Genomic DNA, 14,130 nt, shown 5'->3' with positions numbered 1-14,130 from the left:
TAGCAATGGGAGTAGACTATTTATTCCCTGTTCCTTTTTGGCAGACATGTGCATGTGTATATATGTATGCATGTTCACATGTGTGCATGTGTTTTGAATGTGTGTGTGCATTTGTTTGTGTGCATGTTTGGGGGTACTCACGTATGCAAGGATGTACATGAGCATCTGTGCACATACACATAAAGGTTAGAGAGCAACCTCAGGCATCATACCTCAGGTGCCCCCCCATCTTTCACTAAAGAACCCCTCGTGGTGTGGAACTTTGTCAAGTAGGCTAGACTAGCCTGCCCGGAAGTTTCCAGGATCTCTCTGGGCTGTTCTGCCTTCTACCTCGCCATCACTACAATTACAAGCTAACACCACTGTCCTGCGTTTTCACATGGTTACTGAGGGTCTGCACTCGGGCCCTTGAGCTTACAAAGTAAGGACTTTCCCCCACTGCACCCTCTCCTGAGCCCATTTCTTGTGGAAGCTATGCAAAAGGCACAAGACCAGATGAATTCTGTGCTTTTCGTGGGCACTCTGGGCTCTGCCCCAAGATGCCAGCAGGCTGGACTCATTCTCCCTCTGGCCGTAGGATTAGCAGAGGGAAGGTTTGAGAAGCAATGGGATCATTTGAAATGGGACACTCTGGCTTGTCTTGCTTTCTGATCCTAGGCAGCTGGAGCATCTTGGCTAATCTCAAATGCTAGAAATAATGTGCTATTTGTCACTTCGGTCCCAGCCAAGGGTCACGCAGATGCTAAAATAAATTCTAAAAGCCGTTTTCATGAGTGGCTTAACTTTATTGACATGAGAATTCAAGGGACTGACAAAGACTTTCTCGTCCATGTCTTCTGAAGCTTTGAGTCAGTTTGGTGGCAGACACAGTGGGTTGGGGGGATGTGTGTTGGCACAGATCAGGGGCTTGTTGTTACTCTGCATCATCAGGAATCCGGTTTAATTTTAACTTGGTGGCCTGCATAGTGCATTTGCTAGGAAACAAGCCTAGGGCTCACTGGCTGACGAGCCTTTGGCAGCCCACAAGAACAGCATCTTTAGAAAGCACACAAGGGACCTAGTGCTGCGGTGTGTCAGGCATTGTGAGTGTGGGTCAGAGACACTGCGGTGCCAGTAGTGGCATCCCATGACAATAACAGCAGCAGAAGCTCGGGGCACACAGGCGTCACTCCCAGGAGTGCAGCACGGCCCCTCAGTATTGGTAGGATCTCACAAGAAGCCACATAAGGAGAACGGTAATCAGGACAACTGTGAAGTTGAGGAACAGCTCCTGGGTAGACCGCTCCATCTTCTGAGTTGCTGGGTGAGAACTCCAGGCAGACTTCTGAGAGCGCACCAAGGGCCTCCGGCTTAGCCTCGCTTCCTAACAAAGTAAGAGAGACAACACGGTAGATAAGGGAACATGCCTGGAAGCTGCCCAGAGGAGCAGGAAAATGAAGTGTTGTGGAGGAGGAGAGCGCTTGTGATGACTTGCTCCATCCTGACCCCCAAACTTACACATTGACATCCTAGTCCCCAATACCTAAGAATGTGACTGTGTTTGGAGACAGGGTCTTCAAGATGTAACTAAGTTAATATGAGGTCACTGCCGTGGGTAGCTCCAGCATCAGCTTGATCTAAACCTAGAGTCACCTGGGAAGAAGGATCTCAACTAAATAATTCCTCCCATGTTAGGAGGCTCTCAACTGCCGATAACTCTAGCTCTGGTGGGATCTGCTGCCTCTAGCCTCCTTGGGCACCTACACCTATGTACACATACCCCCACACAAACACATACACATAATTAAAAATAATAAAAGTAAACATTAAATAATAAAAATAAATCTTAAAAAAAAATGAAACAGAAAGGTAGTTGAGCAAGCCAGAGGAAGCAAGTCAGTTATCAGTGTTCCTGCATGGTTTCTGCATCAGTTTCTGCCTCCGAGTTCCTGCCGTGAGTGACTGCCATGGCTTTCCTTCCAGATGGACTATACCTATAAGTTGAAAATATACCCTTTCACCTTAAATTGCTTCTGGTCAGTGTTTTATCACAGAAAAAGAAGCAAACTAATCAGTTACTAGTGAGTCCTAATTCAACATGATTGGTGTCTAAAGAAAAGAAGTTAGAACACAGACCTTATAGAGGGAAGACACTGTGAAAACATAGAAATGATGGCCACTCTCAGTCCAAATAAAAAGCCTTAAAGGAACCAGCCTTGCTGATGCCCTGGTCTCCAACATCTGACCCCAGACTTCATTTGAAGTTAAGAGGTCACTCCTCTCTGCGGCTCCAGCCTGGCAGCGCACCTTGAAGACTTTGGACTTACCAACCTTCACAATGATATGAACCAATTTCTCAAATACACACACACACACACACACAGAGAGAGAGAGAGAGAGAGAGAGAGAGAGAGAGAGAGAGAGAGAGAGAAGGGGAAGAGAGAGAGAGAGAGTTAACTGTTTCTCTGAAAAGCATGGATGTATAGAGACAGCCTAGTTTTTCTTCCTGCTGCCATCCCAAGACCAATGTTTTTAACCTGTATTAATCACATTGTTTTAGGTAGGAAATAAAATATTACATTTTTCTCTCTTCATCTTCGGCATGTCTGTACACACATGTTAACTTTGCTATTTAGAGTATCTCAAGCAGGGACATCAAAACAGAAAAAAAAATATATAGCTTAGCATTGCTCTTTCTTTGGATCACATTTAGGAGTAGGATAACATCATCCTTCTGATTTAAAGCTGCCCTAGGTCTTCATCCAACCCTGGTGAAAGGATAAAGCAATTCCAACAGCTGCATGGCTTCGCACAAGCCTGCCCTGGCATGAAGCCTCCAGGGGTCAACAGAAGGCCCTCGCACAGCAGGTACTCAGTCCAAAGAACAAGTGTTAGCCCCATGAGCATTTCTGTCTCAACAAGGGCTTGTGCCAGCTATTTTTAGTCAAACTCAGGATGTGCTTAGACTGTAAACATTTCAGAAAGCCGAGATGGTATCTTCAGCGTTGCATACAGATTGGACGCACAGGAAAGTATACTCCAAGCCTGTAGGCAACACTGTCAACCAGAGTATTAATTTTGGTAAAGTAACGAAATTGATACTTGGTTTATATGATCCAAACAAAATTTAGAACTTACGTATTTTAGATAATTTAAGTAGATATTATTATTGTAGGGCAAAATTCTATCATGGAAGGAAAAAATTAGATGGAAAGGTTTGCAAAAAATCAAAGCTCAAGGGGCCAAAACTTTGTAGCAAACTTTTGGCCTGACTGAACTACCTGTAATTGTTATATTTGTTGTATCATCAATGTACCAAATTATTAACCTCATAGATACTAGCAGAATAATCAACTTTTATTACATTTTGATAGGATAATATGCAGGTTCATACTATATTATGCCAGTGAATGAATTATAGGATCTGATTTTAAAATGTAGCCAATGACATTTTCTTTAAATTCCTAATTTTTATTACATTTCTTTATGTCTGTATTTGGGACAGATACATATGTGTATCACAATACACATGCAGAAGTCAGAGAACAACTTTAGAGAGTTGGTTCTCTCTTTCCACTTAGGGAAACTTGGGGTTGAACTCACATTATCGATCTGGGCAACAAGTGCTTTTATCAGTTGAGCCATCTTGCCAGCCCCTCCCCCTTTTCGTTCTTATCCCTATTTCAACCCCTAGCGTGATGTAAACTGTCACTCCTGAGTGAAAATCTTCACGCACAGTTCCCTGGAGCAGAGAAGAAGCAGAAGAAAATGAGGGTTAACAGAGGAGAACAGAATTCCGTGAGTATTCAGAGAAGCAGGGGAGAGAGAGGGAAGCCTGTTAGATGAAGAGCTTACAGCAAGGGAATCCTGAATATGGCCTCTGGCAAGAACTGGTCGCCAGCCGTAGAACGGATGTGACTTGCGGTATTCACATACGTCTGAATGTTATGGAGTAAAGAAAATAGGTGACATACCTGAGCTACACAGCGCAAGATGGGTGGATCTCACAACATACCAGTAAGAGGAAAGGAGGGTTTACAAGAATATCAGAGAATGTGACTCCATTTACCCAAAGTCAAGAGCAGGGAGCTTAAAGGTGTTGCTTAGGGAAACAGACACAGGCTGTAAAACTTGAAAACAGAGGACAGACAAGCTCCACACTTGGGGACAGAGGCAGAAGGGGAATGATAGCAATGGACTTCTGGGGTTCTGACAGTCATCTGTTTCTTGGTAAGTGATAGCTATGTTCCTGTTTCTTATAATTCATTTTTTAACTTCTTGCATCTTTTGCACTCTTCGCATTTTTTCCCAGCCTCTCTGAATTGAGTGAACACACACTTCTCTTTCCTGTGGCTTAACCTTTGCTACTTCTTGTACTTTGATGGCAGCCTTAAATATTTGTTGTTTTGTGTATTTTCAAATAAAAAACCACCAATCCAATGAACTCCCAATGGGTGCAATTCTATCAAGGTGTACGACAGCTGAAGGCTGGGTCTTACCTTCACACACATCCAGGCTCTTTAGGAGGAATGAGAAAGTTAGTTAGGCAGCTATCCAATCACCACTGTTCTATTTCTCCCCTATGAGCCCACCCAAGAGCTTTGGCTTCCTTTTATGCCTTCTCTAGGAGCCAAAATGGTTGTCCCATGTATGAACCTTACAAACCAGGGGAAAACTGCACAAGCAGCTTGACATTGGTTTTCTTCTGTGATGTTGGAAACAATATAAAATTAGAAAAAGAGAAAATGCATATCAGAGAAAAACAGGAATAGATACTCACTTTATAGCTTAAGAAATGCCGTATATTATGATTACCTGTTCCATTGGGAAATGTACTCATCAATTAACATTTTTACTTGAAAACTACAGAGAAAGAGAGAGAGAGAGAGAGAGAGAGAGAGAGAGAGAGAGAGAGATTACTAAGTATAAAATCCTTCTGTTACCTCAAGAGGGACCAGGACACACCCAGGCTGCTGTAGACTTCTCTCTCTCCCCCAACTCCAGCTGTCTGAGCTGCTGTCTGAGCTCCTGGACTCTGGGCAGGGCCTAAAGTAGTCTGAGGGAGGTGGCAATCACCGTGATGTCACTGGTGAAACATCTCAAAGAGACAAGCTCTGGAGGTTCCAGCCTGTTGGTGTTCAGCGGGACATGGCAATATGGTGACAAAGGCTTTGCTCCCTTGGCTGCCGATTTGAATTAACTATGCAGGTTTGTGAGAACTCTTGTTCCCAGCTCACTGTTGGTGCCATGCTGTGGGATTTAGATCCACCTTTTACCACTTTATAAAGGCCTTCACTACATCTGAAGAGATGCAAGAGCCATAGAGCGTTTCGAACAAATTGCTGCGCGGAGCTGACTTCACTACTCAACGCGTGATGCTACGAAACGTGATTTCATTTCATCTCCCATTATCTTTGGCTGCTTGAAGCATGAGGCGCTCTCTGCCTTGCACCCACACTCCCCACACCGCCCTCCAGAATTCCAAAACTGACTTTTGTTCTAGCGATGGAAGCTAGCCCCTGCCCCCACCCTGTCACCGGCTACACTGAACTTGCCCGCGAAGCTCGCACGTTCAGCCGGTTTCTCCCTCAACAGCCATGGAAGCCACAGCTTGTATCTGTGTCAGCTCAACTAGCAGAGCAGTGAAACAGACAGCAAAACGCAGTGGTTGGACTAACTGGGGGTGGGAAGTAGACCTGCTCAAAACTCATGAGAATGGGAGTTCTAGACTAGACAGAAATACCTAGAATATATCCTTTTTGCTTCCTTTGTGCTGTGGCTATTTTGCCTGCGTGTAAGTGTGTGCACCACGTGTCTGCAGTGCCCTGGGAGGCGAGAAGAGGTCCAGTGTGAGCTACCATGAGGGTACTGGGATTTGAACCCCAGACCAGTGGTAGAACATCCAGTGGTCTTAACCAGTGAGCCATCTCAGCAGCCCAGAGAGTAGATCTTAAGGGAAAAAAATGACACCGTTTTCAACCACAGACACTGACCCAAACCAGACAAGGGTGAGTGTGTAACAAATCAGATGTTGGGAGACAAGTGGAGCCTCTAATGTGTTTAAATGGACTTAGAAATCATTAATTAAAGAATTTACACATGATCCCAGTAATTGTGCTGCTCAGCAAATGCTGTCATTAAAGATCATAGCATCAATCTCCCCTAAGAGTTCCCAGTTAGGGCAATAAAAAGAAGGCGGTGCCCGAAGGCAGCAGCACACTCGGTTCCCTGCATACCTGTGTTCATGGTTCAGCCTTTCTCAGCACCCCCACCTCCCGAGAGGCTCCAACAGAAGAAGGATTTTCCATTCCATTTTTTCGTTTCAACATAAGCCCCATCGCAGGGTAATCTAATTACAACATTCTGTCGCCACTTGTCTTGTAAAACGATAGCTTGCTGAAGTGACAGATAGCGAATATTAATTATAGCACAATCGAACGTTGGCTGTTATCTCTTGCCATCTGGCAAGCTCTGCAACTGCAGTCGGATTTCTGCCTTTTACCTCCCTCCCAGCTCCTGCCAGATTGTCTCAAACGCTAGGGAATGTTGTCTTGGTCACCAAGCCGCAGCTGTCCTTTTTCTATCCACTCAAAAATTATTATTTGTCCACTTAAAAAAAATAACACTTTCAATGTAGCCTTTGTAAGAACATATAAATGTATAAGACATTTAAATTCCCACTAATGTGGGCCTGGCAGTGGGTGAAGGCACTTCCTGCCAAGCCTGGCGGCCTGAGCTCAGTCCCCAGGGTCCACATGGTTGAAGGAGAGACCAGCTCCCATGTGCCCACACACAAATTCACACATATATTTTTAAAAATAATAAATGCTTCTAATCCCAGCTCTTGGGAGGCAGAGGCAGGCAGAGGCCAGCCTGGTACACCTAGTGAGCTCCAGAACAGCTAGGACTACACAGAGAAACCCTGTCTTGAAAATAATAATAATATAATTAAAATATAAATGTAAAACAATTTTAAGAAAAAATAGCATTAATGTCACTATGGATACAAACCAATGCACTCGTGCTATGAACTTTCCTTCATGACACTGACTTGTGGCTCATTGGCAGTCCTCACTTATCAACTTCCTAGACAAATGCCGTTCCACCTGTCAGCAGCAGGACAGAACTAAACAGTCTTTGACACTGTGTCTATGCCTCCTAATCTACAGTTTAGTCAAGGGCCAGCAATGTCATGGACTCTCGGTGGCCCTGAAGCTGTTAGTGTTTATCTGCCGCACCATTACCGCTCGTGTGTTCATGGATAAAATACCATGTACTTTGGGGTTCAGCCCTGAGCTCTTGTGCTCGGTTAGCTGTTAAGTTAGTTGGTTTTGCTTACTTCCCACTTCCATCCAGATTTTTGGAAAATGAAGAAAGGCATCAGCCCTGCAATGCTGCAAGACCATTCATTGTGGGGAGATGCGCCAAGCCCTTCCTGAATGGCAATGAGCTCCTTGCACATCGCAGGGGTGAGCACCGCCATCGTGTGCCAACCCACTCACCATCGCCTTGTCCTCTCTGGCTGTTCCTGAAGCCGCTGAGGAAGAGAGCAGCAGCCTTCCAGGACACCCTGTCTCTAACGTATGAAGACAAGCCCAGAGAAGACAGAAACGTGCTTCTCACAGCTCCTCCGAGTGTCTGCTGCCGTGATCATCCTGTAAGACCTACTCTTTAGGCACAGGGGCTCCCAGGTCATGAAGATGCTTGAATGCACACGTTCAGAGTCTGCACAGAACTATCAACTCTAACAGGAAGTCTAAGCCTCCTCGGGGAAACCGTGTCATAAGGGATGATAGTGCAGGGCAGTAGAAAGTGGAGTCACAAACCCTGTACCCATATTCTGAATTTTCTCCTCACTAAGTAACATTAGGAAAATAACCCTCAGGGTCAGCAAGATGGCTCCGTGCATAAGGGCGCTTGGTGACAATCCCTAGGACCCACAAGGTTGTAAGAAAGAATCACCTCGACAGAGGCGGAGCGGCAGCGGCCAGACGCACAGAGGCGGAGCGGCGGCGGCCAGACGCACAGAGGCGGAGCGGCGGCGGAGCAACACCGCATACAGGAAGAGGCTTTCGGGGACCGGCGCAGAGGCAGACCCAAGCGGCGGGAACAGGCGTGCAATAAGGAGAGCAGATCGCCCTACTACAATCGAATCAAAGAGGTAGGCCTTTGGTTGGCCAGGTCACTGGCACAAGGGGAGCCTGGTCCTGTCCTGAAGATCCTTCAGAGGGGTGAGAGGGTTCTTGGCCTGCAGCAGGAACCACGAAAGAGAGTGAGGGCATTTTGTAAGCGGAGCCCTTGGCCAGCAGGGAAACCTGATCCGGTTTTTAAAGGACCCATTGGATAGGATCAATAGGAGGAGATGGGCAGGCGCCAAGGCAAGAATTCTCCCAATAATCCGAAAAACAACATGAAAACATCAGAACCCAATGATCTTACAACAGAAGTATTTGAACAACCTAACACAGAAGAAATGGAAAAAATCGACTTTATGAAGATAATAGAGTCCCTTAAACAACATGTAAAAAATGCCCTTATAGAAATGGATGAGAAGTATAATAAAAAGTTTGAAGAAATGAGTAAATACGTACATGATACCCTGGGAAACCAAGAAAAAACCATCAAACAGGTAATGGAAACAGTTCAAGAATTGAAAACTGAAATGAAGGCAAAGAAGAAAATACAAACTGAGGACCAGCTGGATATGGAAAATCTAGGCCAACGAGCAGAGTCTACAGAAACAAGCATAATCAATAGAATACAAGAGCTAGAAGAAAGACTCTCAGATGCTGAGGACACCATAGAGAAAATAAACGAACAGATCAAAGAAAACAGCAAAGCCAACAAATTCTCAACACAAAACATTCAGGAACTATGGGACACAATAAAAAAACCAAACCTAAGAATAATAGGAATAGAAGAAGGAGAAGAGTCACAGCTCAAAGGCCCAGAAAATATTTTCAACAAAATTATGGAAGAAAACTTTCCCAACTTAAAGAAAGATATTCACTTAAATATTCAAGAAGCATACAGAACACCAAACAGACTGGATCAAAGAAAAACATCTCCTCGCCATATAATAATCAAAACACAAAATATACAGGTTAAAGAAAAAATATTAAGAGCTGCAAAAGAAAAAGGGCAAGTAACTTATAAAGGTAAACCGATCAGACTTACACCTGACTTCTCGATGGAAACTATGAAAGCCAGAAGGTCCTGGATAGAGGTTCTGCAGAAGCTAAGAGACCATGGATGCAAACCCAAACTACTATACCCAGCCAAGCTATCATTCATTATCAATGGAGAAAACAAAACATTCCAGGATAAGAACAAATTTAAACAATACGTAGCCACAAATCCAGCCCTACAGAAAGTAATAGAAGGAAAATCGCAACCCAAGGAATCCAACACTGCCAACACTGCCTACAATAACCCAGGCATCTAATGACCCTTCACGAGCACATCTCAAAGAAGGGAGACAATCTCTACTACCAAAAGCAATAAGAATAACCGGAGTAAACAACCACTGGTCATTAATATCACTTAATATTAATGGGCTCAATTCACCTATAAAAAGGCACAGGCTAAAAGATTGGATACGAAAACAGGATCCAACATTCTGCTGTTTGCAAGAAACACATCTCAACCACAAAGACAGGCACCTACTCAGAGTAAAGGGTTGGGAAAAGGTGTTTCAAGCAAATGGTCCTAAGAAAAAAGCAGGTGTGGCCATACTAATTTCTAACAAAACTGACTTCAAACTAAAATCAATCAGAAGAGACCGAGACGGTCACTTTATACTCATAACAGGAACAATTCATCAGGAGGAGGTCTCAATCCTGAATATATACGCCCCCAATATAAAAGCACCTACTTATGTAAAAGAAATATTACTAGAACTCAAGGCAGACATCAAACCACACACACTAGTAGTAGGAGACTTCAACACACCTCTCTCTCCAAGGGACAGGTCAATCAGACAGAAACCTAATAGAGAATTAAGAGAATTATTGGAGGTAATGAAGCAAATGGACTTAACAGACATCTATAGAACATTCCACCCAAATAGGAAAGAATATACCTTCTTCTCTGCAGCTCATGGAACCTTCTCAAAAATTGACCACATACTCGGAAACAAAGGAAACCTCCACAGATACAAAAAAATATCAGTGTCCACCTGTGTCTTATCAGATCATCACGGATTAAAGTTAGAAGGCAACAACCACGCTGCCCCCAAAAAACCGACAAACTCATGGAAACTGAACAGTCAACTACTGAACCACACCTGGGTCAAGGAAGAAATCAAGAAAGAAATTAAAGTCTTCCTTGAATTTAATGAAAATAAAGGGACAACATACTCAAACCTATGGGACACAATGAAAGCAGTGCTAAGAGGAAAGTTCATAGCACTAAGTGCCCACTTAAAGAAAACGGAGAATGCATACATTGGGGACTTAACAACACACCTGAAAGCTCTAGAAAAAAAAGAAGCAGACGCGCCCAGGAGAAGTAGAAGACTGGAAATAATAAAACTGAGGGCTGAAATCAACAAAATAGAAACACAGAAAACAGTCCAAAGAATCAATGAAACAAAAAGCTGGTTCTTGGAGAAAATCAACAAGATCGACAAACCCCTATCCAAACTAATTAAACGACAGAGAGAGAACACGCAAATAAATAAGATCAGAAATGAAAAGGGGGACATAACCACAGACACAGAGGAAATTCAGAGAATCATTAGATCTTACTACAAAAGCCTGTATGCCACAAAACTGGAAAATACAAAAGAAATGGACATTTTTTTAAATAAGTACCACATACCAAAGCTAAACCAAGACCAGGTGAATGATCTAAATAGACCGGTTTCTCGCGAAGAATTAGAAATGGTTATCAAAAATCTCCCTTCGAAAAAAAGCCCAGGACCAGATGGTTTCAATGCAGAATTCTACCAGAACTTCCAAGAAGAACTAATACCTATACTCCTTAATGTATTTCACAATATAGAATCAGAAGAGTCATTGCCAAATTCCTTTTATGAAGCTACAGTTACCCTGATACCAAAACCACAAAAAGACCCAACCAAGAAAGAGAATTACAGACCGATCTCACTCATGAACATCGACGCAAAAATTTTCAATAAAATACTGGCAAACCGAATCCAAGAACACATAAGAAAAATTATCCATTATGATCAAGTAGGCTTCATCCCAGAGATGCAGGGCTGGTTCAACATACGCAAATCTATCAATGTAATCCACCATATAAATAAACTGAAAGAAAAAAACCATATGATCATTTCACTAGATGCTGAAAAAGCATTCGACAAAATTCAACACCCCTTTATGATAAAGGTCTTGGAGAGAATAGGGATACAAGGGTCCTACCTAAATATAATAAAAGCTATTTACAGCAAGCCAACAGCTAACATTAAATTAAACGGAGAAAAACTCAAAGCCATCCCACTTAAATCAGGAACACGACAAGGATGTCCACTCTCTCCATACCTCTTCAATATAGTGCTTGAAATTCTAGCAATAGCAATAAGACAACATAAGGAGATCAAGGGGATTCGTATTGGAAAGGAAGAAGTTAAGCTTTCGTTATTTGCAGATGATATGATAGTGTACATAAGCGACCCCAAAAGTTCTACCAAAGAACTCCTACAGCTGATAAACAGCTTTAGTAATGTGGCAGGATACAAGATCAACTCCAAAAAATCAGTTGCCTTCCTATACACTAAGGATAAGGAAGCAGAGAGGGAAATCAGAGAAGCATCACCTTTCACGATAGCCACAAATAGCATAAAATACCTTGGGGTAACCCTGACCAAGGAAGTGAAAGATCTACTTGACAAGAACTATAAGTCTTTGAAGAAAGAAATTGAAGAAGACACCAGAAAATGGAAAGACCTCCCTTGCTCTTGGATTGGGAGGATCAACATAGTAAAAATGGCAATTCTACCAAAAGCAATCTATAGATTCAATGCAATCCCCATCAAAATCCCATCAAAATTCTTCACAGATCTGGAGAAGACAATAATCAACTTTATATGGAAAAACAAAAAACCCAGGATAGCCAAAACAATCTTATACAATAAAGGATTGTCTGGAGGCATTACCATCCCTGACTTCAAACTCTATTACAGAGCTACAGTATTGAAAACAGCTTGGTATTGGCATAAAAACAGAGAAGTCGACCAATGGAATCGAATAGAAGACCCTGACATTAACCCACAAACCTATGAACACCTGATCTTCGATAAAGGAGCTAAAAGTATACAATGGAAAAAAGAGAGCATCTTCAACAAATGGTGCTGGCAAAACTGGATGTCAATCTGTAGAAGAATGAAAATAGATCCATATCTATCACCATGCACAAAACTCAAATCCAAATGGATTAAAGACCTCAATATCAGTCCGAACACACTGAACCTGATAGAAGAGAAAGTGGGAAGTACTCTACAGCACATGGGCACAGGAGACCACTTCCTATGTATAACCCCAGCAGCACAGACACTAAGGGCATCATTGAATAAATGGGACTCCCTGAGGCTGAGAAGCTTCTGTAAAGCAAAGGACACTGTCACTAAGACAAAAAGACAACCCACTGACTGGGAGAAGATCTTCACCAACCCTGCTACTGACAAAGGTTTGATCTCCAAAATATATAAAGAACTCAAGAAACTAGACCGTAAAAGGCTAATCAACCCAATTATAAAGTGGGGCACTGATCTGAACAGAGAATTCTCAACAGAAGAACTTCAAATGGCCAAAAGACACTTAAGGTCATGCTCAACTTCCTTAGCGATCAGGGAAATGCAAATCAAGACAACTTTAAGATACCACCTTACACCTGTCAGAATGGCGAAAATAAAAAACACCAATGATAGCCTTTGCTGGAGAGGTTGTGGAGAAAGGGGTACACTCACCCATTGCTGGTGGGAATGCAAACTTGTGCAACCACTCTGGAAAGCAGTGTTTCGGTTTCTCAGGAAATTCGGGATCAACCTACCCCTGGATCCAGCAATACCACTCTTGGGAATATACCCAAGAGAGGCCCTATCATACAACAAAAGTATATGCTCAACTATGTTCATGGCAGCATTGTTTGTAATAGCCAGAACCTGGAAACAACCTAGATGCCCTTCAACGGAAGAATGGATGAAGAAAGTATGGAATATATACATATTAGAGTATTACTCAGCAGTAAAAAACAAGGACTTCTTGAATTTTGCATACAAATGGATGGAAATAGAAAACACTATCCTGAGTGAGGTAAGCCAGACCCAAAAAGAGGAACATGGGATGTACTCACTCATATTTGGTTTCTAGCCATAAATAAAGGACATTGAGCTTATAATTCATGTTCCTAGAGAAGCTAAATAAGAAGGTGAATCCAAAGACAAACACATAGGCATCCTCAGGAATATTATTAACTTCATCAGGCGATGAAAGGAGACAGAGACAGAGACCCACACGGGAGCACCGGACAGAAATCTCAAGGTCCAAATCAGGAGCAGAAGGAGACGGAGCACGAGCAAGGAACTCAGGACCACGAGGGGTGCACCCACACACTAAGACAATGGGGATGTTCTATTGGGATCTCACCAAGGCCAGCTGGCCTAGGTCTGAAAAAACATGGGATAAATCCGGACTAGCTGAACATAGCGGACAATGAGGAATACTGAGAATTCAAGAACAATTGCAGTGGGTTTTTGATCCTACTGCACGTACTGGCTTTGTGGGAGCCTAGGCAGTTTGGATGCTCACCTTACGAGACCTGGATAGAGGTGGGCAGTCCTTGGGCTTCCCACAGGTCAGGGAACCCTGATTGCTCTTCGAGCAGATGAGGGAGGGGGAATTGATCGGGGGAGGGGGAGGGAAATGGGAAGCGGTTGTGGGGACGAGGCAGAAATCCTTAATAAATAAATAAATTTTAAAAAAAAAAATAAATAAATAAAAAAGAATACTTGGAAAAAAAAAAAAAAAAAAAAAGAAAGAATCACCTCACACACGTTGTCCTCTGACCTCCACATGCACGCCATCGTACTTGCATAAATAAATGTAATAAAAATATTTATAATTCTAGTTTAAAATGTGTATGCATGCAGAATCCACTTGACAAGTTGTGTAAAATCACCGGCTTTCTTCC

General features: G+C 42.9%; 1 protein-coding gene across 1 annotated transcript; it reads right to left on the bottom strand.

Moving 5' to 3' along the window:
* Window positions 1–797: 797 nt before the first annotated feature.
* On the bottom strand, window positions 798–4,986 carry Sln (sarcolipin). Its single transcript, XM_041638345.1, has 2 exons — window positions 4,923–4,986; window positions 798–1,363 (listed from the first exon to the last, which is right to left on the bottom strand). Exon 2 carries the CDS (start codon window positions 1,286–1,288, stop codon window positions 1,193–1,195), a length of 96 nt encoding a protein of 31 aa, XP_041494279.1. The 5' UTR covers window positions 1,289–1,363; window positions 4,923–4,986; the 3' UTR covers window positions 798–1,192.
* Window positions 4,987–14,130: the final 9,144 nt, after the last annotated feature.

This window comes from Microtus oregoni, unplaced genomic scaffold, assembly GCF_018167655.1.
Source record: "Microtus oregoni isolate MIOR12 unplaced genomic scaffold, Mior012 000055F_ref0000237, whole genome shotgun sequence".
NCBI lineage: Eukaryota > Metazoa > Chordata > Mammalia > Rodentia > Cricetidae > Microtus > Microtus oregoni.
Note: the sequence above shows the minus strand (reverse complement) of the source record. Positions and strands in the feature narration are given on the sequence as shown.

What these genes read in the sequence shown, in the direction of transcription:
- Sln (XM_041638345.1), bottom strand. Translation starts at nt 1,288, where the DNA reads ATGGAGCGGTCTACCCAGGAGCTGTTCCTCAACTTCACAGTTGTCCTG.